Source organism: Myotis yumanensis, unplaced genomic scaffold (assembly GCF_028538775.1).
Source record: "Myotis yumanensis isolate MYYU_CA2020_CCGP unplaced genomic scaffold, mMyoYum1.0.hap1 SCAF_2, whole genome shotgun sequence".
Classification (NCBI taxonomy): Eukaryota; Metazoa; Chordata; class Mammalia; order Chiroptera; family Vespertilionidae; genus Myotis; species Myotis yumanensis.
The window spans coordinates 210225243-210250010 of NW_027223753.1; the positions used below are offsets into that span (position 1 = coordinate 210225243).

At 53.9% G+C, this 24768-nt stretch overlaps 1 protein-coding gene across 1 annotated transcript; it reads left to right on the forward strand.

Moving 5' to 3' along the window:
* Positions 1-925: 925 nt before the first annotated feature.
* On the forward strand, positions 926-23227 carry TMPRSS3 (transmembrane serine protease 3). The gene is made up of 13 exons (XM_070403673.1): positions 926-1006; positions 2372-2516; positions 7744-7854; positions 8743-8859; positions 9259-9382; positions 11436-11561; positions 12671-12714; positions 13384-13549; positions 14161-14330; positions 15986-16081; positions 18109-18251; positions 18905-19057; positions 21902-23227. The coding sequence occupies exons 1-13, from the start codon at positions 986-988 to the stop codon at positions 21917-21919; spliced, it is 1434 nt and encodes a 477-aa protein (XP_070259774.1). The 5' UTR covers positions 926-985; the 3' UTR covers positions 21920-23227.
* Positions 23228-24768: the final 1541 nt, after the last annotated feature.

A 24768-nucleotide genomic window follows, 5' to 3' on the forward strand; every position in this document is an offset into this window, starting at 1 on the left:
CCTGGGCCCCATGATCCGCCCACTGGCCTCTCCAAGCACATGGGCTTTCTTGGGGTTTCTTAGACACCCCCAGCTCATCCCCTCTGGGTACCTGGCGTTGATGGTCCCACGCTTGGAACAACCTCCCCTCGTAGCTCACAAGACCCACTTGATACATGGCCGAGGTCTTTCCTGAAACATCATTCTGCCTAGAGGCCTTCCTCCCCCAACCCTGTCCCATCCCTCACTGAGCCTCCCCCAGCTTCACCCCTTCCTAGCGTCTGTCACCACCTGAGACCACAGGTGGATGCTCTGATCCCTCTGCCACCTGCTCTGAGTCTAGATGCCTGGCCTCATGGCAGATGGCCCGTGAATATTTGTGAATAAACGAGTGCACGTTTCACATCCACCGGGCCCAGAGCGGCAGGGCCCTTTCTCTCCCGATAACACATCTTTAAGCCGCATTGTGTGCAGAAACCCCTTGGGACACAGAGGCCCCCGGAGAACGGCATGCGCAGTGTCTCTGTGGAGAGTTGGCTGTGAGAACGGTCAGCTTCCCTGCCTTTTGTCTTCAGAGCAGCTTCAAGTCTACCCTTGGGCTCAGTCACATGGGGGGACGGGAACCCCCACCAAGCCTTTCACCTGCCTCTTGGTGCGCTTGCTCAGCACTGGGCAGACCTCCCTGCTCTTTTAAGTAAAAGGAGAGCCTGCGTTCCAACAGCTCCCTGACGTGAGGGTTCTGCAAAGGTTTGCTTACCTTACTTACTAATTAAAGGGCAGCCACGTTTCCCCCGCCCTGGTCCCCGCGGTCATGCCGCCGATGGCCACCTGATAGCCACACGCAGGTTGGGTTACACCGTCGCCCACGACCATGCCATTTGCTGTGACGATTGAGTCGACAAGGCTGAGTGACTTGGAAATATTTCCCGGTTGGACTAACCCGTTGGCCGCCGGCTCACCATTCCGCTTGCTTTTATAATGAAAAAGGAAATTAGTTGTGCCTTTCATGATGGCGGCTCCAGAAATGGTGAGTGAAGTGGGTGGCGGGGAGAGGAGACGCTGCGGACTGATGGCGCCTCTGCCTTCCTCCATGTGGTGACACCTGCCCGCCATGGCGTGTTTGGGGAGGGGCTTCCTCACCTGGGTTCCCGGTTGCAGGAAGCATTTGAGCCTTTATTCCTATTCTTGTTATAAATTAGGCTGTGCCATTTGCTACATGCTGACAGCTAACCAGCCAGTATCAGCCAGAATCATAGTCAAAGATGCTGACTGTGAGTGCATTACTTTCCTAGGATGCTCTTCAAAGCTCCTCCTATGGTGGGAATGAGAGAAACATTTTTAAGCGCACAGTCTCACTTAGGTTTTCCTGTGAGCACATGAAACAGCACGAAGACAAAGCCTACTTTCAATGGCTTAACAGTTCCTTTTTGGAAGGCAGCTATGCTCACCACTATACCACCAACGCCGACAACAGTTCCTTTTTGAGTTGCACACATGACAACAGGTAAACGAAAAGGAAGTAAGACAGGTGCCCTAAGGGTCTATGCTCCTGTGCCTGTCGGGACCTCTGGATTTTGGTGAGCTGAGCGGTCACGCCTGCTGCCTGGGGCCGGGAGCTGCGGTGTGGTTGAGACACTTGGCCCTTCCCTCGCTCCCTCCACCCCTGGAGGAGTTACTGGGAATGAATTCCAAAGGCTCCGGCCTCTGGGGCCCTGCGATAGGAGGAATTCTCCAGGAAGAAACAGAGCCCCAGTGTAGCTTTGGTGCCAGCCACTCCTCCCTTTGCTATGAGAGTGGGGCGGGGACCAGGCACCCCAAGGGCCCGGATACTTTCATCCTTAATTAGGTCATGGCTGTGAGAGCCAGGAAAGCTACAAATACTGTGGGCCAGTGTCCTCTCCCCAGGGCCGTTGACACTTGAGGGGCTCGGACGTGATGTGAGTATCAGAACTTCTTATGTCTGTATAGACTTATAACATGTGCAGGCAAAGGGTTGAATTTATGTGAGACGAACAGCCATGATAAAAGAGGAGGGATGTGCTTTGAAAGTAATTTATCTTCTGTGAAATTCTGGAACGCTAACCTTTAAATGGCAAAAGGCCGTATCTCTAAAGCTGGGCACTCAGTTGGTTTTAAGATTGGTCGGACGAGCATTGCGAAAGTCGTTATTTTAGCAGAATTAAGTTCATTGTTCGCTAACTCCCGAAGTTTCTCTGTTATCCGTCGTAGCTTGGGAAACAATGCGTGCCCACCAGAGAAATAGTTTTGATTAATCGGTACTGAATTTGCTTGATGAGGATTGTCAGACTTCAAAGATTGGACACAACCAAGATGCATTTGAGGCTGAAACTATAAACAGGGAAGCAAACACTTTCTGTTCTTCCTGGTGAAGGAGGTGGAGGTGGAGGTGGAGCCGAACCTCAGAGGCCCTGAAATAGTCACCATGGGGGAGAACGACCCGCCCGCCGCCGAAGCCCCCTTCTCCTTCAGATCCCTTTTTGGCCTCGATGACCTGAAAATAAGTCCTGTCACACCAGGTAGGTGGAACCAGGTGTGGTTTCTGCACGACCCTGCCCTCCCTTTCCCTCCCCCGCCCCCATCTAGATGACAAATGTGCTGCGGCTGAGTGTCCCTCTGGGGAAATATCTCACCAGGAGTCCTTACACTAAACGCATGTGGTTCTGTAGTTTACAGACGGGGTGTCCGAGGGGCTGTTTTGTTCAGCCCCTTGCGGACTCCCTGGACACGGGGGTTTGCATTCTCTGATGGAGAGTTTCAGGAATGAAGGCTCCAACAGCCGCTGGGATTTAGGGGTCGGATCCTGGCCAGACCCTGAGCCCTTCAGGAAGTCCTGAGAACCTGCGCTCACCAACACTTCCGGAAAATTAAAATAGGATGGGCATCTCTGAAAGTATTAGAGGCTTAGATTAAATTCCAACAGCAGGCAATGGCGTCGCTCCCAGCAACAGAGCAGTTGGAGTTGTAAACAAGTTACGAATATGTGGAGAAACAGTGGGCTCCTAGTGCCTCTCCAAAGAGGCTCATTCTGGTCAGTCTGTCAGGATCTGTCACAGTGCGCTGTGTGCGCTGGTCCTGGACACAGTCAGGAGATCTGGCCTCTGGGGCTGTGAAGGGGACCCCTGGGGGCTCTGGCTGAGATTCCGGAAAGCATGAGTAGGGGCTACCCTACTGATTCCCTTTAAACCACAATTGATGTTGGGGGTTAGTGGACAGGATGGGAGATGGGAGGAGAGATTCCAAGTAAAAGAAAAGATACACAATTTAAAACTACTTCCTTCTCTCAAATTAACATAAATGTAACTTTTAAAAGTACCCTGCAATCACCTGATCCCCCAGTTTTACCTGGTTTTAAGGTCTACATCCATTCTCTTGCTGCCCTTGCCTGTAAGTACGCGTTCACTCATGGAGCCGACAGACTGGTGTTTTTCCACGTGCTTTTGGTTTTTATAAATGCTTTTTGACATAGTTCCACAACATTCCATCAAGTATATGTGTCATTTACATAGCCATTTTATCACCATTTGACATGTAGTTGTTTCTAATGTTTTTATAATATAAATAATATGAACATGAATAGCATTATACATATATCTCTATGCTAATTTTTGATTATTTCCTCATGATGAATTCCCAGTAGTGGGAAGGAACAAAAGCTGTTTAAAACGTTTCATTTTCAATAAAACAATGTATTGTTCATTATAGAAATTTGGAAAATACAGTTAATCAAAAAGATCTTTTGAAAGTTGCCCACAATTTTACCATCACTCAGGGATAACTCTATTAGCACTCTTGGTAGGATTTCTTGCCTTTTTTCTTTCAACGTATCTCTATTTCCCTTGGAAGTGACATATACTCTTTGTACCATTTTGAAACTTTTCTTTTTAACTGAACTGTATCATGTTTATTTTTCCATGGCATTAACTAATTAAATATTCTTCAGGGTTTAGCAAACTATGGCCCACGGGCCAAATCTGGCCCAATGCCTGTTTTTACAAATAAAGTTTTATTGTAACACATCCATTTATTCACATACTGTCTATGGCTGCTTTCATGCCATGGTAGAGTTGAGTAGTTGTAACAAAGACCAAATGGCCAATAAGTTTAAAATATTTACTATCTGGCTCTTTACAGAAAAAGTTTGCCGACGCCCTTCTCCATCATTCATTTGTTTCTCATCATTCATTTGTCTCTATCCATTTGTTATTTCACCAGTTTCTTCTGTTGCTCATTTAGGCTGTTTCCTGTGTATTATAAACGTCACTCCTCTAAGTATCCTTGTAGGTAGATATTTGTGTATATTTATAATGACATCTTAGGGTAAATTCCTAGGACTGAATTTACTAGGTCAAAAATTCCATCCATTTTTAAACTTTTGGTACATATTTCAAATTTGTCAAAAAGTTTACATATTGCAAACCCCTATTGACTATACTTGGTGGACCATTTTCTTTCACTTTGGACTATAGTGAGAATAATAATAATAATAATGGATTGGGAAGTTGATAGGTAGTTGTGTCTAATTTGTGCATTTTTTTTCAACCTCCAGAGAGGTTGAATTTTTTCTATGCTTGTTTATTATTTGCATTCCTCTTTGGAGAGATGTTGTGCATCTTGCTTTTTCTTCTAAGCATGTTCTCAAAGACAGAACAAGAAGGGGGGTGGGGCCATGGTAGCGCCCACAGGGCTCTGTGGTGGAGCAGTAAAGGGGCCAATGTGAACGGTACAAATGTTCTAACTGAACAACCGTTGACTCCACAATCTGGATTCATGTCCTAAGTTAACTCTTAGATAGAGAACAACTGGAATAATATGAGGTCATTCTTGGGGTTCCGCTGACTTTTAAATTGTAAATGGATTGAAGGCATCTCTGCAGGAGCCAGACATTAACTTGGTGCAGGCTTCTGGGGGGTGGGGGCGGGTGGCCAAGAGGCTTCTGCTCTGTTAACTCAAGACCATGCTCTTGTTGCCTTGAAAGGAACTGATCTCTAACCCTGAGAAAACAACCTTTGTTATCATGATGTCATCCATCCATCCATCCATCCATCCATTCAATTTACTATTACAGTGGGGCCTTGACTTATGAGTTTAATTCGTTCCATGACGGAGCTCGTAACTCAAATTACTCGTATGTCAAATAAAAAAGTGAACGAGTGAGACACATGATGCTGGGCTGATGTTGTGTCGTTCACTGTGATGTTCGCTGCGCCAACTAGCGGTGGGGTATTTGAAGCTGGCTCGTAACCCGAATTTTAGCTCGCAACTCAAAGCAAAAAGTCGGCCGAGAGACAGCTTGTATCTCAAAAAACTCATTAGTCGGGACACTTGTAAGTCAAGGCCCCACTGTATTTATTAGAAACTACCGGGGCCTGGCCATGGTGGCTCAGTGATAGAGCATGAACCAGGAGGTCATGGTTTGATTCCTGATCAGGGCACATGCCCGGGTTCTGGGCTCGAACCCCAGTGGGGCACTTGCAGGAGGCAGCTGATCAATGATTCTCTCTCATCATTGATGTTTCTCTCTCTCCCTCTCCCTTCCTCTCTGAAATCAATAAACATTAAAAACAAAACAAAAAGAACTACTGGGCACCAGGGGCTGTCCTAGGTGCTGAGAAGGCAACTGTGAACGAACCGCCTGCTCATCCAGGCCAAAGCAAAGAGCTTGGGTTCGTCTCTCTGTCTCCCCTCCTTTCTCACGCTCTATCCCCATGGTCACTTAGGACTATATGTTGCACGTGTGTCCTTATTTCCCTTGCTTCTGTTTTCCCTCTTATCCTTTTCTTTTGCTTGCTCTCTCCTCCTTTTCCTCCCAATCCCCCTTTTCTTCCCAACCCCATATTTAAATTCTCTTCTTTTTAAGACTGCCTTGAATTATTGATTTCAGAGAGAAAGAGAGAGGGAGAGAGAGCTAGAAACATCAGTGATGAGAGGGAATCATTGATTGGTTGCCTCCTGCACGTGCCCCATTTTATAATCATACGATTGCCAGAAGGTGAAGTTGTGTCTTTCCAAAGACAGGTCGGGGGAGACCTTATTGGCTCTTTCACGGAAGACCTTTTGGCTCAGCGTCTCCAAGACCAGAGAAGAGAGGCAGGGGTGGTCTCTGAGTGATAGCCTGGCTCTTGGGAGGCTTTCTTCACTTCCTCCTTTCCAGCCTTCCTAAATTAAGGGAAGACAACTTAGGCATGCATGGATTTTCAGGATTGATGAGATAATTTGCCTAAAATGGCCTGTTCCTTTGAGAGTAAAGGGAGCCCTGGAAATCCTCCTGGCTGTGCAGAGAGGCTCATACTTCTGGGTATCTTAATGCTCTTCACATCTCCTTCCACCCAATCTGCCTGGTACTGTAGCAAGAGCTGGGAAGGGTCTGGTACAAGCTAACAAGTCAGCCTGTCACAGTTCCAGGGATGCTGGCAGAAGACAAGAAACGTCTTACTCGCAGCACAAGTGGCACCTACATCCTGTTTGAGTTGGTGCTCTTGCCCACCAAGTCCCATGGAGGTGATGTGGAGCAGCCCAGGCATAAGTTGCACACACAGTGGGTCTGCATTACAGCTGAGGAACCCATGGCGAAGGTTTCCGGCGAAGGGAACCGGAATCTTTATAATGGACTGTAAGCAAACCTGCACAAGCTTTGCCTCAAAGGAAGACATTATATTTATTAAGCTGCACAGTCAATAAACCCATCCCTTGCTCCAGAGAAACACTGTCTCTATCTTCTAAGACTGTTTGCTCTGCCAACATCCTCGGAAAGTCACTCTGGAACCAAGGCCATCGGTGCCTCTGTGCACAAGACCCGTGAAGAATGGTCCTGCTACATCATCTGGTGGCCCTCCCAGAGGTCCCAGCTCTCCCTCTCCTGAAAGTACCCCGTGTGGATTGTACACATCACCCTTGTCTGTGGGAAAATGTCCTTGAAAGTTGGTGCCCTACTTTCCCTTCATTTTGGTTTCCTCAGGCCAACGAAACAAAGTAGGTGGCTCAAAACAACAGAAATATCATCTCACCATTCTGGAGACTAGAGTCTGCAATCAAGGCATTGACAGGCCATGCTCCCTCTCAAGCCTGCAGGGGAACCCTTCCTTTCCTCTTCCTGGCTTCTGGTGTTTTGTTTTGCTGACAATCTTGGTCTTTCTTGACTTGAAGATGAATCACCCCGATTTCTGTTTTTACCTTCACATGGCCTCTCCTTATGTCCCTTCATATCACCCCCTGTGTGAGTGTGTGTGTGTGTGTGTGTGAGTGTGTGTGTGAGTGTGTGTGTGAGTGTGTGTGTGTGAGTGTGTGTGTATGTGTGAGTGTGTGTGAGTGTGTGTGTGAGTGAGTGTGTGTGTGTGTGTGTGTGTGTCTGCCTCTGTGTTCAAATTCCTCCTTTTTGTAAGGACACCAGACAGAATAGGGCCCATTCTAATGTCCTCATTTGAACTTCACTACCTCTATTTCTAAATAAGGTGACATTCTGGGGTCCTAGGGGTTAGAACCTCAACGTATTTGTTTTGGGATACACAATTCAACCTATAACACTATCTCTTAACCTATGATGAACAGAATTGGGTCAGGGTTGGAGAGTGCGGGGCTGGACTTCCAGAGAATGTGCCCTGGCTGGTGGCCCTTCCCTAAATGAAGGCAACTTTCTCTGACTGGGACATTCTCTGCATTTGAGGGCGGGAAAATGAAGTGAAATTTTAAGTTTCCTTTTATTCAAATTTGTTGCTCTGTGCCCCCTCCCCCTTTTTGGGTTTTCAGATGCGGATGCAGTGGCCGCACAGATCCTGTCTCTGTTGCCGTTGAAGTTCTTCCCAATCATCGTCATTGGGGTCATCGCACTGATACTAGCGCTGGCCATCGGTCTGGGCGGTGAGTATGATCTATTATTCAGTAGGCTCTCAACTCCCTATCCAGGCACTTAAACTTTCATGAGCTCCCCCCTCCGCCATCGTGGTGCTGCCAGCCACCCAGCCTTAATTACTGGAGGCAAACATCCTTTGGGGTTGCCCGCTTTGAGTTCAACTTGCCTGTGTGAACGTAGAGCCAGCCTGGGGCCCAGCAGGGGCTGTTGGCCACGCTCGGGGCTTTGTCACCACAGAACCTGCCCAGTTAGAAGTGTCCACGGGCAGCTGATGAAATAGAATCCACAGGCAGGAGGCGGGTGCAGGGCTGGGGGAGAAGACAAGGAGGCCATTCAGGCCAGGCCCAGCACGCCTGCTATTTTTAAAAGAAGGTGCTTGTGGCTTTTGGGAAAGTGAGTCACTTGGATGGTCTCTCACAGGGAACAATATCCCAGTTTCTCTTTCAAATACTGGAACACAGGTGAGTGTAATTCTCCACCTGCTCGGCTGTGTGGTCTGCAGTTTCTTCACTCGCTGCCCAGAGTCAGACAACAGGAGGTGGACCAATTGCGGGGGGTGGGGGGTGGGGGGTCCGCAAAGAGTCCTCGCTCGGGGCTCCTTGCTCAGCTGGCTCAGCTGGTCGGTCTGCTGAAATGCACTTTCTCTCCTGACCTTGAGCCCTCTGGGGTCTAAGTTCACCTCCAGTTGTGGCTCAAGGCCACTTAGTGAGACGGAGTGGGGTGCAGCAGCCCCACCCCCTGGAATTTGGAACAGAAACTGGGCTGTGACACAGGTGCAATTTCAGTGGTGCTTCATTACTGATGGGCAAGCTCAAGGGCCTGAGACAGGTGGATAGTTGTTGTGCTGCGTACTGAGGGAGCCCTCTGTTAACGTTCCCGTCTTCGCCTGCCCTCAGTCCACTTCGACTGTTCCGGAAAGTACAGGTGCCGGTCATCTTTTAAGTGTATTGAACTCACGGCTCGGTGTGACGGTGTCTCAGACTGCAAAGCCGGGGAGGATGAGTACCGATGTGGTAAGGTCCTGCCTCTTCACTGTAGACACAGGAGGAAGTTAGCACCACTGGGCCCTCGCCTTTCCCATCTGTGAAATGGGTCCAAGTAATGCTAGTGTCAAATTATGTTCTCAACTGCAATCCAACGGGCCCCCAGGAGATCCTGGGCTGGGTTTAAGGGTGGTGGTGTTCCCTGAAGCTTAAATTGGGTTGAGGAGCCCCCATGAGCAATAATAAGAGATCTCCAAGAGAGTTCAGGGGGTCCAGGCAGCCAGGGGTCCCTGTGAGGGTGGGGCGCTGTGGGCGAGGAGCAGGTCAGACTCAGCAGAGGAGGGTCTGGGCTGGCTGCAGAGAAATCTCTGCGGTGACCTCAGGGCTCTGCTGGCCACTGACCGGTTGTTGTGCTCGGGCGCCGGCCAGTCCGCGTGAGCGGTCAGAATGGCGTGCTCCAGGTGTTCACAGAGGCGGCCTGGAGGACCATGTGCTCTGACGACTGGAAAGGCCACCACGCTAGCATCGCCTGTGCCCAGCTGGGGTTTCCAAGGTAACGCAAGGAGAACCTCCAGGTGACGGGTAGAACATGAATAGTGGTCATGGTGAGACAACCACTTGGGCGTTTCCAGGGCTGCATCTCCTCTCACATTGCACCCTCGTGGCAGCCCCATGATGACAGACATCACCTTCTCCGCTTCAAGGTGTGCAAACCGAGGCCCCGGCACACCAAATGGTACTCAAGATCACTCAGGAAATGGCATTTCGGGGAGTGTCTCAGGGCCAGGAGAGACTCAGGTGCAAATATGTGATAATGTGATAAAGAGCTTCAGAGATAAGGACATCCCCAGCCCCTAGTGCCCCAGGTCTCAGCTATGGAGCAGCCTTCGGCACCACCCCTCCTGGTCCTGGGGGTCACACCCTCATCCCTGCACACACTCCCACGCAGCCCCAGATAACCAAGTGCAAAAAGTCAGCAGTTTGGTGATAACACAAGTATTCATAACAGTTGCCTAGCAACGTGTAGGCGAAAGAACTGTTGTAGTGAAATCTTCACTTTTCGGTGTTTGCTGTTGTCTGTGTGACTTTTTTTTTCCCACTAAAATGACACATTTTCTCTTTGGTGCAGGGGCCTCTTTCTCTCTCCTGTCCCTTCCTTTGATGCGATAACTGCCGTCTTCCACGGGAGCCTGCATGTCACCTTCCTCTCTTTGCTCTTGATTCTGAGCTCAAAGCAGGCAGGCTCCTGAGTCACACATGCCACATAGGAAGTGAGCGTGGCGACAGGGGTGACCTTGAAAACACATCCCTGTTTGTATCTCAGGAAACGGGCTGGGTGGTTAAGGCTCACTGCTCTGAATCCTCCAGGACCCTCCAATTTCAAATTTGATTCATCATAGCTCCTTTCTTAGCTCCTTTCTCCAAAGCCCATGAAACCCCAGAGGCCCTTCAGCCTATACCCCTGAGGTCTGTCTCCATCTCCCCAGTGACTCAGAAATCAGCTGCAATTTCAGCTCAGCGACAATAGCCAACACCACCACTCAAGTGCCTACAAGAATCCTGTAGACTTTCCTCCTTGTGAACAAGCACAGATACAAGTCCCCGCCCGCCCCCCCTCCCCCCCCCCCCCCCGCCTCCACACACACATACTCCTAAAGTTGGACCTTCTTTACCATTGTTCTCCAGGAGGCCTGTTTCCGGGCACTTTCTCCATGTGCTTGCTGCTGGTATCCCCTGACGCTCTTCCTCCCATGTGTTTATCTCTCTGACAGGGACCCATGCCCACTCTGGGCAGACTGGGAAATTATTCTCCCCGACCTATTGTTCTTGGGGTGCTCGGCGTCCTGACTTGGGTGCCCACCTGAAGCACCCACCCAGTTCTATGTTCTGTTCCCTCTGGGGCTGGCTTCCGGCCAACCAGAGGTCTGTGCAGTGGAATGTGTCAGGGTCCCACCCAGCTGCATCAGGAACTGGCCCTCCTGCCCAGGTGCCCGGAGCCTATGCTCATGGGTGGAGCCAGAAGGGCCCTCCGTTCCAGACTCCACCAGGTTTAGAATGGAATGCCTTGATGAGTTGGCAAGAGGAAACCACTGATGGTTTTCTTGGACACAGTGACATCCCCCTGATGTACCTGTAATAGTGCGATTTGGGCACACTGGTTATTGGGGGAAACATGGCGATGTTCCCCAGTAGGAAACCTGTGATGCTGTGACTTGGGCACATTGACAGTTTGGGGTACACTATGTCCCCAGTAGGATACCTGTGACATGCGTACATGACAGTTTGGGGTACACTATGTCCCCAGTGGGATACCTGTGACATGTGTACATGACAGTTTGGGGTACACTATGTCCCCAGTGGGATACCTGTGATGTGGGTACATGGCAGTTTGGGGTACACTATGTCCCCAGGAAGGTACCTGTGATGTGGGTACATGATAATTTGGGGTACACTATGTCCCCAGTGGGATACTGTGACATGTGTACATGACAGTTTGGGGTACACTATGTCCCCAGGAAGGTACTTGTGGTGCTGGGACTTGGGCACAGGTTGGTGTGGAGCACGGAGTGAATTTCACGCCGCATCTGTTCCCAATGTGCTTGTAGCTACGTCAGTTCAAAGACCCTCCGAATGGACATGCTTGAAGAGCAGTTCCAGGAGGACTTTGTTTCCATCAACCACCTCCTGCCAGACGACAAGGTGACGGCTCTGCACCAGTCGGTGTACGTGAGGTGAGCGCCAGGCAGGCCGCAGTACGGGGTGCGCGGCTCCGCCAGGACACAGAGGCACGGGAGCGTTTCCTCCGAGTCACGGTGGGCTGGCCGCGTGGTTAGGTGGGTGGGCACGCTGGCTGCAAGAACCTAACCCCAAACCAGCAAATGTGGCCGGCAGAGGAAGGGAGGAGCGGGGAGGAGGAACAGTGACGCGCACGTACGTCTAACCACGGTACTGTACCTCACACAATAGGGGCTCCCGTGTGTTTCGGGGGGAGGAAGGAGGGAGGGATGATTAAAAAGAAGAAACATTTTTGCTCACAAAGTCCTTTAACATGTACCATGTACATTTCATGTTCCTCAAAGTCAGGAGGAAGGTAGAATGAAGTGTCCCTAAGTGACCCCAGGTGCCTGAGGCTTAGAGGGGTCGCCTGCCTGGTGAGAGTCAGGGTTCTGAACCCCAGTTCCGATGCTCTCCCTGGTGCCTGGACCAAACCCCTGGAGGAGTGTGTCCTCTGCTCCAGGAAACAAGTTTGTCACCCTGTCCGTCCTGTAATTGACAGGCACCCTTGGGCACACACGCAGTCCGTAGGGACAGCCCGTTTCATGGCGGGACTGGGGCTCTGACAGCAGGACAGTTAGGAAGGGGTCCGGGTGGATATGAGAAAAGCAGGTGCCACTCCCACCCACACAGAGGGATGCCTGCCAGGCTCGGCAGTCACAGCTCTGCTCCAGGAGTCCTGGCCCAGGTGTGTGTCCCAGGTTCAAGGACTTCGTGCCAGGAGAGCCTGCCACCCGTCCAGTGGGCACTCCAAGTCCCCCGGGGGCCAGTGAAGAACATTGGGGTAACTGTGACGTAGGGATGACCCCGGTAGATGTTTGCATGACAGAGTGCATTGTGTGTCTGATCATCAGCTCCGCAGAGCTGAGCAGTGCTCCACCCCATTGCCTGCAGTCCTCACGCTGCCGGTATTTTGAGGGAAGCCTGTCACACAGGCTAAAATTGCACTCTGTATTCAAGAGCAGGGGAATAGAGTTTATTTTTCTTTTACCCCAAGATTAAGTTAAAAATGTGCATTTCACAGCCTTGGGGATTTGTCATTAAGTCCACTCTTTCTCCACTTTAGGGAGGGGTGTGCCTCGGGTCGTGTGGTCACCTTGAAGTGCACAGGTAGGAGTTTTACAAACACAGAGGTCAGTGGAAGCCAGAGCTCGCTCACTGACTCCCCCTCCTCTCCTCCTCGAGGTCCCCTCCTCCTCAGATCCCCTCCTCCTCGGAGCCCCCTCTTCCTAGGTGCCCTGTGGGAGTCTGTGGACTCCACCTCCAAGGAGGGTCTGCCCAGTCTCACCTGTCAGGTGGGGGAGGCAGCCCAGAGTGACTGGGCGTGAGGTCCTGTCACTGTAGTGGCTCCAGTGGCCTGACTTCCTCCTCCTTCTACCCCCTCCGGGGACAGTGCCCCAGACCCACCCCCAGGCGGCCATCCTTCTTGCTGGTGGGGGCTGAGGGGCAGCATTTGGCTGCAGGGGTTGGGTCTGGAGGAGTCAGGCAGGTGCGCGGGCACCTGTGTCAGTGAGGAGGGGCTGTGAGAGGCTCCCCATGCTCCTCCTGGGCGTACCTGGGGGAGGGGTGCGGCCAGCATCAGGCTCTTTGCTCTGATGGACTCTCTCCACTGTACCCCCACGACACCCCACTCATCCCACGTCTCGGGGGGCCTGTCCCCACCCCTCACCGTGTGCCTCTCCTCCCAGAACTCTTCGGGGCTGTGAGCTCTGTGAGGGGGCAGATGTCAGGGGAGGAGGGTCTGTGGGACGGAACCCCAACCCCGTTCTCCCCCGGCAGCCTGCGGTCTGAGGATGGGCCACACCGCACGCATCGTTGGCGGAAACATGTCCTCGCCCGCGCAGTGGCCCTGGCAGGCCAGCCTTCAGTTCCAGGGCTACCACCTGTGCGGGGGCTCCGTCATCACCCCGGTGTGGATCGTGACCGCTGCCCACTGCGTTTATGAGTGAGTGCTCCGCCTCCTGGGAGGGGTCCAGTCCGGGCCGCGATGGGACCGGGCGGATTTGGGTGGTCAGCGGCAGGTCCAGGAGCAGGCAAAGGGACCAAAGTCATACCCAGGTGGAGGGACCTTCCCTCCTCGCTGTGGACCCACGACCATGGCCTGCGGAGACCTCAGGCCGCGGCTCTCACAGAAAAGATAGGACGCTCCCACACAGGAGGAAACCACCGACGTAAAGGTCTTAGACCCCAGGAGCTGGTCACGGTGGACCCTGTGGTGGCCAAGAGGGTGAGAGACAGTGTAGGGTTCCAGGGGCAAAGAGTCCCCCTCAAGGGAGGTGAGCAGAGGAAAAAACCGCAGAAAACACTTGGCTATTTCTGCTCCCTGTTATTTTTGCTTTGCTCAGAGGTGCAGGGAGGGAGGCCACTGCAGGACACGTGTGGGGGGAGGGAGGCTCTGTGCTTCTGCAGGGCAGGGGGCTGAGGTGGGTTCGAGCACAGGCCAGCAGGGCCGTACACACCTGCCATCTCCCTGGGGCTGGGGCTGGGGACACCTGAGCCCCGCGGGTGAAAGGGGCTGGGTTGTCCCTGCTTTACCTCCCTGTCTTCTCCTTGCAGCCTGTACCTCCCCAAGTCATGGACCATCCAGGTGGGCCTCGTCTCGCTGCTGGACAGCCCAGCCCCCTCCCACCTGGTGGAGAAAATCATCTACCACAGCAAGTACAAGCCCAAGAGGCTGGGCAACGACATCGCCCTCATGAAGCTGGCGGGGCCGCTCACCTTCGACGGTGCGTCCGGATTTCTTTGTCATTCGGTGGCTCGCATGTGTTTCAGGAGAATCTGTAGTTGCTTGTGGGGGCCTCTTTAGGACACTGCTTTACAGGCCTTGTCAGGCAACCCCAACATCTGACTCACTTCTGTGTGGGCATCAGGCGGCTCTCTTCTCATCAAAGTGGGCATTTTCCTGGTCCCTGGTATGATGAGATGCTTCCGATCGTATTCAGGACTCCAGGCTGTTGTGCTAGGAGACGCTGGGTCCGACTTGCATCTTCAGTGTCGGCAGGTGGTCACCCAGTTCAGGTCACTGTGGACTACGGTGATGCTAACTTCATTTCAGAGCCTCTGTGGTTCTATTTTGATAAATTTGGTTTGTCGGGTTTCCTGGGGCTCCCACCGGTGCCATTTTCTTTCTGTGGTGCCACCTAGGCATAAAAGGGACTTGCCCTGGCAAGGCCACCCGGTGCCTCTAGGGGTGCAAGGGGGGCTCTGGTCTGAGGGGATAAAGAGCTTTCTCTGTCCGGTGCTGGTCGTGGCGAGGTCCCCTGCCCGTGTGCCACCCACCTGCCCAGGGTCTTGATCCTGGTGAAGAGAGGAAGTGCGTCCCAGGCCAGCCAGCGGGTGATGGCGGGTCCTTCCTGCAGCTGCTTCCTTACGGTTTGGAAGATGCTGGGCATCTTCGGCTCCTGAAATACCCAGAAACCTCCTCTCCCTGAGTCGCTCTGCTTCTCTACGGGAGGTGTCAGGATGTGGCTGGTGGAGGTTACAGAAAAGCCACAAGGGATGGGACTTTCAAACTTTTTGAAGCTATAAACAAAGCCTCATGAGCCCACTCCCAAATCAAACCTCCCTCCCCCGGGGGTACAGCAGCGTGGGGTGCAGGCACGGTGATGAGCAGGGCCCCGTACAAGAGCTGAACGCTGGCACCAGACCAGCGGCGGCAGAGTCAGCAGTGTGCTAACTGCAGGGCACATGTAACACTGCACGTGACACGAATCCTGCCAGAGAAACAAAGAGAAATTGGAAGGGTGGTGCTCATGTGCAAATTATTATTAATGATGTTTGATTTATACAAAAATGAGATGCCAACGCTGGTACTTGGATAAAATCAAAACAAGCCCTCCCTATAGTCTTTCTCTACCTTTCCATTATCGGCGTACCCAGAAGGCTTAGCACACCTCAGACTGTGTTCACATGAAAGCCCCATGACAGCCGTGACCCTGACTTTGGTGGAGGCTTATGTGACACAGCCCATATGGACAGGTGAGCTGTGGCCTCCAAGTATGACAGGAGGGACAGGATGCCCATGGAGGGATGTTCTGTAAAGCCAGGTGCCCACAGTCTGGACCAGGAGTGGGTAAGCTGTGGCCCATGGGCCAAACTTGACCCCTGGTCTGTTTGGTAAATAAAGTTTTATTGGAACACAGCCACACCCATTTGTTTATCATTGCCTGTGGCTGTTTTTATGCTGCTGTGGCCTGGGTGCATTTGGCCCTTTCTAGAACATACGCTGCTGCCACATAGGCTTGTTTTGAAGTTGTAGGGGTCTGATTGGGGAGGGGGTCCCTGTTCTGAGCTAATGGCTTTCAGATGACCTTGGTCTTGACCTTTCCTTGGGAGATGGTTAGCGCCCAGATGTGAGAGCTGTTGTTTCCTCTTTAAACAGAGATGGTCCAACCGATTTGTCTGCCCAACTCCGAAGAGAACTTTCCTGACGGGAAGATGTGCTGGACGTCGGGATGGGGGGCCACTGAGGAAGGAGGTAAGTGGCCTGGAGTCCAGATTCTGAGTCCAGGGAGCCCGGAAGGAGAGGGCTGGGGTAGATGTCCACACCGACATGTCCCCCTCCCATGTCCCAACGTGATGTTCTGTGGGACACCCACATGTCCCTGCTGGGGGTGCGAGGCAACTACTCCAACAAATGTAGTCGGCCGCCCTTGTGTTCCTCAAACCATGGAGGCATCGCTCCGGTCTCTGTCCCGGCCTTCACATGGCCTCCCGCCCCTGTCTCGGCTCCCCTCTCCTTCCTCTTAGAAGAGCAGCAGTGGTGGAGTGAAGGCCCACCCTGATCCAGGAGGGTTCCATCTTGAGACTCTTCCTTAATCACACCTGCATGGACCGATTCCCAACAGCCTAAGGTTGCAGGTGGACATGTTTGCGGGAGGCACCATTCAATCCAGGAGAGAGGGTTCAGTATTTCCTCTTGAGATTTATTAGCTGCATCTGTCCCCTCCCGAGTGTCCGAGGCACCTGGGGTTTGCCCAGACCCAGAGACCCACAGCGCAGGGTCTCGCCCCTACGGCTGGCCACACCTTCCTGCCCACAGTGGACGCTTCTCCCACAAACGCTTTAAGCTTTGTTTCCCCGTGTACCAGGGACTGAGCGGAGCAATGCGCTCCTGCCTGTGCTCACAGCAGCCCTGAGCGGGCACTGCTCCTGCCTGTGCTCACAGCAGCCCTGAGGGGGCACTGCTCCTGCCTGTGCTCATAGCAGCCCTGAGGGGGCACTGCTCCTGCCTGTGCTCATAGCAGCCCTGAGTGGGCACTGTGCTCCTGCCCACTTTGAGGGAGCAGTCAGGTGCTGAGCACCTTGCTGGGGCTCACACGATCAGGTGGTGGGAGGTCTGGGACCGTGTTCGTGCTCCCCACCCACGGCCCTATCCGTGTTGTTATTCATAAACTTGGAGTGCCCAGCGAGGATCCTTTCATTGTCTTCGCTGGGTCCTGTGTACCGAGTAGGGACAGGTTCCATCTCAGCCCAAGCTCATGGCCAGGTGGTCCTCACTGTGGGGCTCGTGGACATGTGAGCAGATTAGAGAAGCCCGTGCAGAAAGCACTGTGTCACTCACACTCATAGAACAGTTAAAATGAGGGTTTTGGGGAGCGCAGACCCACACCTGTGGATACATGCTATAGGAATGAGAACGGGGCTGGCCTGCTTTATGCCTTTAAAGCATAAAGATAATGCAGTTTGCCAACAGGTTAAGTTAGAGGGTATCAGTCTTGGGTCGGTGCTGAGGCTGATCCACGGCAGGTGCGTTAATTTTCTGTTGCTGCTGCAACAAATGACCCCCATTCTCTCACGGTTGTGGGGCCCGGAAGTCCTGCATCAGACTTGGTGGGCTGGGATCAAGGTGTCAGGAGGGCTGCAACGCTTCGGGGGGCTCTGGGAAGAGTCAGCTCCCTGCCTTTTCCAGATTCCAGCGGCCGCATTCCTTGGCTTGTGGCCCCTTCCTCATCTTCACAGCCAGCAGCACAGCACCTTCCATCCCTCTCCTCTCTGACCCCTGCTTCCACCATCATACGCTCTCCTTTGACCCTTTCGAGGATCCTGTTATTATACCTGGGGTCCCCCTGGAGAGCCCAGGATCATGTCCCCATCTCAAGTCTGCAAAGTCCCTGTGGCCATGTAAGGCGACAGGGTCATAGGTTCTGGGGGTTGGACCGTGGACACCTGTGGGAGGACATTTTTCTGCAGACCACCCCCAAATTCCTCCAAGAGCTGTGTGTGACCTTCACAAGCCGCAGCTTCCCTTCTGTGTGACCTGGGTTGTTCTGAGAACAAAACAGCCTGCTGTGGATCAAATGCTTGACCCGGGGTAGGCCCCGGGCAGGCCCATGGTGGTGACAGTTGCCCCCCCCTCCTCCCATGTTGGTCCGTGTAGGGAAGCGGATGGCTCTGCCATTGAAGTGCCCGTGGTGGTAGGTAGTGTGCCCCTGGCTCTGGTCCCCACCCCGGATGCGTGCCCTTTGAGTTCCCACTGCACGTTCCCCTCTTCCTGTGACACAGGCGACGCCTCCCCGGTCCTCAACCACGCAGCTGTGCCTTTAATCTCCAACAAGATCTGCAACCACAGGGACGTGTATGGCGGCATCATCTCCCCCTCCATGGTCTGTGCCGGCTACCTGAAAGGCGGAGTGGACAGCTGCCAGGTAGGGGCCCGCCGTGACCTCCAGGGGCCATGGCCGTGGACGAGGCGAGGCTGTTACGGTGACCCAGCCCATGGGAGAGGCCACTGCCGGCATCTCCCTGTGACTGACTGGAGAGCAAATTTACAGGCCCGGGGAAGAAGTTTGCTCGAGATAGCACGCCCTTTCCCGGCCAGCCCGTGTTTACCAGCTCCCACTCTGCCTGGGTGCTGGGCGGGAGGAGGGGACTCAGGGATGCTTCCTTCCCACCCCGGTTCTCAGATTTGCAGGGGGACCAAAGAGGCGGGAGGCAGGTGGGAACCTGTGAAGGGGGGCCTCCAAAGCCACAGTGGGTGAGACCCCAATTCTGCCTGGGTCCGGAGGTCAGCTAAAGGCTCTGGCCAGGCGGGCCCTCCCTCTGAGAGCTCCCTCGGGTGCACGCAGCTGCCCTGACCTCCATGGGCTCAGTGTCTGCTGGGAGATGGCTGGGGCTCCGTCAGAGGGACGGGACCCACTGTGAGGGACACTGACTCAGGTCCACAAGGGCTGCCGGGGGAGCGCAGCGCCTCCTCACGCTGGACTTTGTGGTGCGGTGACCGGGGAATCCTGCGCCAGAACCAGGGACAGCCATGCCGGGGCCTGCTCTGTGGCCCTTAGTCTCTTTGCCTGCTGTCTAGGGAGACAGCGGGGGACCCCTGGTGTGCCAGGAGAGGAGGGAGTGGAAGTTGGTGGGAGCGACCAGCTTCGGCATCGGCTGTGCGGACGTGAACAAGCCCGGCGTCTACACCCGCATCACCTCCTTCCTGGACTGGATTCACGAGCAGATGGAGGTGGGTGCAGTGCCCGCCCAGCTCCCGCTGGTCCCCGTCAGCCCTCTATGACTCCAGTCCTGCTATAGAGCCAGGGAGTGAGCCATCAGTTGTTGATTCGTCAAGCCGCGACTTTGTGGCTCCTGGGTGCGGGACATGAGCAGGGTGGGCACACACGGGTGACCGTGCCTCCACCAATCAGGGAAAGGAAGAGAAGCAGCCGAGGGGAGGGAGTCCTTGGGGATGGGGACAAGTAGAGTGGGCATGTGTGTGCGTGGAATAGTGGGTGGATGAGGGCAAGACAGGTCGGGGAGGACCCCCCCGGCCACTAAGGGGGTTGAACCTTGCCAGGGGCCAGGGATGGGATGGAGAGTCTCTGACCAGGAGGAGCCTGGGCAGCTCTGTGCTTGGGGGGCCTCCCTGGAGGGGACCTGGGAGAGGGGTCAGTGAGGCTGTCTTGGAGGAACAGGTGGGCAGGGGGAGCCCTGGAGAAGGTGGGGAGGAAGAAGGAACACCCCCAGAGGAAGGAATGGAGACTCCAGAGGGACAGGAAGCAGGTGTGTGTGTGGGGAGGCTGCAGGAAGGTGAGGCCAGGCCGCACAGGACCCTGGGAAGCAGGGCACCTCTACCTGCGGCCACTCCGCAAATATTTGCTGACTCGATCTCGGACTCTGAGCCCCACATCACGCTTTGGACCAGTTTCAAAGACGTCGTTTTCTTTAATGGAGACAACGTTTGCGTGACATAAAGTCAATCGTTTTAAAGTGAGCCTCCAGCGGCATTTAGCGCACTCACAGAGCCGTGCGCACCTCTCTAGTCCCAGGACATTTCATCTCCTGCAACAAGACCTCGATAAGCATCAGCCCCTTCCCGCTCCTTCTGCCTCTGGCATCCAGCAATCTGCGTTCTGTCCATGCGGACCACAGGCCTTCCTAAAGACCCCTTCTGACTTGAAACCATGGGCTAAGAAGGACATCAGACCTTTCATGTGAACCTGGGCGTTAATTTCCTGTCTTTCTTGGGAATTTTTGCTTGAAGTGAGAAGTTCCGTAGCAGTTTCCTTTGTGCAAGGCCCAGGCCCAGGCCTGGCACTCAGCCTGCTGTGCATCCCAGCCCTGCTGCTGTGAGCTGCGCCCCCCGCAGGTGCCCACAGGCCCTGCCTCAGTGCCCACGGGGGAGAGGGGCTGGGCAGGGCAGCAAATGCTGGAAGACAGGCCCTCAGGAAGCATCAGCGGGTTGTTTGCTGGCAGGCTGGCCCCGCACTAAGCTCTGTAGCACAAAACTCAGTCCAAACCCACCAGCCTCTCGCCGAGTGTCAGAGGAGATGGAGGAAGGAGCAGGCCTGCCCTGTGATGGCCTCGATGGCCCGTGAGTGGGAGCCTGGGGTGCGGACAGCGGTGTGGGCCTGGTGCGTGGAGGGCAGGAAACAGGAGCAGGTCTGAACTCGCCCACGAAGCCACGGAGGAGCGCCCTCCACGAGGCTGCACGCAGGGGCCTGAGGGTTCGTGTGACGAGCGGCTGGTAAAGAAAGCTGAGCCTGAAACAGGTGCCAGTGGGAGAAACCACCTCCCAGTCCTCACGCTGTGGAGGAGGCTGGGGGTGGGCAAGCCTGTTAGCAGTGGTGCCGCCCGAGGTCCCAGCAGCATCCCGGCAGGCAGGCCCTGGGACCCTCCTCATATTACAGGTGAGGGGACCTGCCGAAGGCCCCAGAGCAGGACGCCAGCCCCAGCACAGGCTGCCTCGCAGAATCGGCGGTTCTCCAAGGTGGGGGTGCCCAGGACTCAACCTGGCTGTTTGTGGACATTGCCGCCCCTGGGGCCCTTCTCCAGGGGGCGTGATCAGGGTGTGGGTGGGGCCCTAGTGATCATGATGCCCGAGGTCTCAGGGCCCCGTGTGAGAACACATTTAGAGCCATGTGGCTCTCCGTCGGGCTTAGAAACGGCTTCCACTCTCTATGACGCTGGGAGAGCTATTTTGTCTGTGACGGATGGGTTCCTTGATACCCGAGAGCATCTGAGCTGCCTCCGGCCCACTGAAGGCCAGGGTGAGACCCCCCCGCCCCGCCACACACACACACTTTTTTAAAGTAAATATATGTTTATCAATTGATTTCAGAGAGGAAGGGAGAGGAGAGATAGAAACACCAATGATGAGAGAGAATCTTTGATTTACTGCCACCTGCATGCCCCCTACTGGGGATTGAACTCGAAACCTGGGCATGTGCCCTGACCAGGAATCGAACATGACCTCCTGGTTCATAGGTTGACGCTCAACCACCGAGCCACGCTGGCTGGGTGAGACTCTCCCTTTAGCAAGTCTCTCTGCAGGTGTCCCCCGGGAAGACCGGAGAGGCTCCCCTTCCCAGGAGAGCTTTGCGGGGGGCAGGAGGGGTCTGCATTTTCAGTTGCCCCTTTGGAACATGGATGTGAGGGCCTTCCCAGAGCTCGCACATCTTGAAGGGAATTGCCATGTGTTAGCGGATGGGACTGCCTGCTGGACCACCATTTCATCCTGTGGTTTTTCTCTGTCTCTTTGGAGTTTAAAACAAAATTGCCCCGACTAGGCCGGGACTCAGGAACATGATGCTAGGAGCTGGGAAGTTCACGTGGAAACTACGGAAAACATCTGGGTCGGCGATGAGAGACAGAGGCGGGCAGGCTGGGAGGGGCCACAGGAGGGAGCTGTGTTACAGGAGCCTGCGGTCGTGGGGAGCTGGCAGCCTCCGCCAGCAGAGGCCGCTCCGTCCCCGTTAATCGCAGAGAACAGCCGGCTTCACTAGGTTAAAATGCCGGTGCCCACTCCATCCTAATGGGGAAGGGATGACGGAAAGCGCTGAAAAGATAACACGCACGTTTCTATTTCTAGAGGGACTTGAAAACTTGAAGAGAAAGGGGACAAGCCACCACGCTGAGTTCCTGCCACGATGGAGACATCCCCGTCCTTCCATGGATTCCCGGCTGGAAACTTTCATGAGCAAATGCCTTCGGTGCTCAGTTTGCTGGCACCACCAGCAGAGCCGAGAGGCGGACCACCTCTCCACCCAGAACAGTTTGCTTCTAAGGGCCTCTGACGAGCCACTGGGGCGCTGGGCTAAAATGACCTTGAAGTGCCTTTCTGACCTTCACTAAGAAGTGCTACCCTTTCCCACGTGTCGATTAGGTTTTCTCTGCAGCAGCCCTTCAACACAAGTGACAACATAAGCAAGTCCACATGCAAAGCCATGGGCCCAGCAGCCACGCGGCCCAGCACTGCAGGGGCTGTCACTGTAGATATCCCTATCCACATGTTTTATTCCCAGGTACCAGAACCAAACCCATGCTTCCTTCTTGTGGGAACACAGTCTCCCAGTGATTAGTTTAAGGCTTATGTCTGCTAGGTCTCGTAGCACTTGGAGCCTGGTGTGTTCTTGTCCCATTTTTCCACAGGACGTATGCTCTCCCAACGCCGTGCTCAGTGGGAGCTTGTCTGAATGTGTACCGACTGCTCGTGTGAACTGAAACCACACGCTTGGTTGATTGTAGAGGCTCGGCCACTTCAATCTGATCTCTTCTATGTACATGGTGGGCCTTGCGTGTTTCTGTTAGAACAGGTTTCTTAGCAGATCAGCATGGCCTCATATTCTATCATGAGACTCAGAGTGAGAAACAGAACAGTGGGATAAGCCAGGGCCACCTCACCGGCACGGCGGGTCCTGAGGCCAACAGAGCAGATAGTCACATGTCATCAAGAGGAGCCCTGGCCGGTGTGGCTCAGTTGGTTGAGCATCATCCGGTGCACTGAGAGGCTGCTAGTTCAATTCCTGGTCAGGGCACATGCCCGGTTATGGGCTCAATCCCCTGTAGGGGGGCGTGCAGGAGGCACCCAATGGATATTTCTCTCACCTCTCTCTCTCTTTCTCTCTCTCTCTCTCCCTCTCTCTCTTTCTCTCTAAAATCAATTTAAAAACATATTAAAAACACCTGGGTTTTTTAAAGAGAGCCAAAAGCTTCCCTACCTCTCTGCAGCGCCCCATTAGCCGGCCAGGCGCCTGCAGCAGTAGAGCCCCTTCCTGTTACCCACACAACCGTCATCCCATTACACACACAGGTCGCTTGGTGAGTTACCGCTGCAGTGCTTTCTCACAGATGAATTCACGAGAAGGTACACGTGCGCCTTTGCCTGGAGGCAACAGTGGGGAAGGTGGGTGAGTCTCTCAGCAGCGTGGGCCCAGGTGCTTGGGGAGGGAGCGGCTCCAGAGACCGCCCCCCCCCCCCCCCAGGAGGTCCGAGACTGAGAGGGGATAGAGGAAGTAAGGGAGGGAACACCGTTTGGCGATGGTACTTGGATGCTCCCTGCCACGTCAGAGTCGCCCCACAGACTTCTGTGTGTGTCTGCACGGCGGCCGGTGGGGCGCCTCACACAGAGCCTGTGCATCCACTCCTGGGAGTCAATTCAAAGTTCCAACGCACACTCGGGAATGTGAGCAGTGTTTTGTTGTTTTTCCTCTGCAGTTGTTAACGCATTAGCCTCCCTCACCGCCTCCTTGCACCCTCCGGTTGCTGTCATTTAATTTAGGGCATCTTCTCACACCAGAGGAATAGGAGGGGAAAGGCTGGGATAGGATCAGGGATGGTCCCTGGTCCAGGTGGCTTCTGGATCATCACACCCGCCCTCAGAGCCTTCCTCAAAAGGAAACCTAAGAACTCCCCACGTCTGGCCACCAGGTGGGGCTCTGGGGAGGGCAGCCACTCCCACTCCATCCTCCTGGTCCCTGGAAAGTTCCAGATTGTTTCCCAGGCTGGGGGCACTGCCTCCTGGGCCTGTGACCTTGGTGCTGCATCGCACCTTCTCCTGGCTCACGAGAGCTTCCTGTGAGGAAGAACACGGGGAACTGTGGAGGGCTGCTTGCGGCCAGGCCACACCTGCAGGTGCCCACTGAGTCACAGCCAGCGCAGGAAGTAGGTGAGACTGTGGGCAGGCGTCAGGGCCCAAGGCAAGAGTCCAGAGTCTTCCTCCTGCACCCCATGAGGTGTCAGGCCTGTGGCTGGGACTTGTGAGAACAGCCTGGCTTCTTCCCCACGGCTCAAGCAGGGGCTCGTCCGTGGGGCCTGTGTAAGGGGGTGGGGGTGGGGGGTGTTATCTTCTCAGTACAGGCCCTGGGGGAGGGCGGTGTAAACACTTCCAGGCACATTCCCAATCTTCCAGGACAGGAGTCATCACCAGTCACACACTCGGTTGTTGAGAAAGAAATAATAACCATGAAATGATTTTTAAGGTTGTGCTTGGTGTAGGTCGTCATAAGAACTGTGATTTCGGAAACATTCTTATCGGACTTTTTCAATTGAACTTTTTATAGCCATAGAGTCACATGCAGTCATAAGGAACAATACACAGAGAGGGCTCATAAACTTTGTCCTGTTTTCCCTGATGATAACATTTTGTGAAACTAGAGTACAGTATAACAGCAGGATATTGACAATGATAAGGTCCACTGACCTACACAGATTTCTCCAATTTTACTTGTACTTGTGTGTGAGTGTGTGTGCCTGCATGTATGTGTCTGAGTGTGTGCCTGTGTGTATGTGTGTGTGTGTTTGTGTGTGTCTGTGTTTATGCCTTAGTGTGTGTCTGTGTGTATGTGTGTGTGTCTGTGTGTCTGTGTTTATGCCTTAGTGTGTGTCTGTGTGTATGTGTGTGTGTCTGTCTGTGTGTCTGTGTTTATGCCTTAGTGTGTGTCTGTGTGTCTGTGTGTA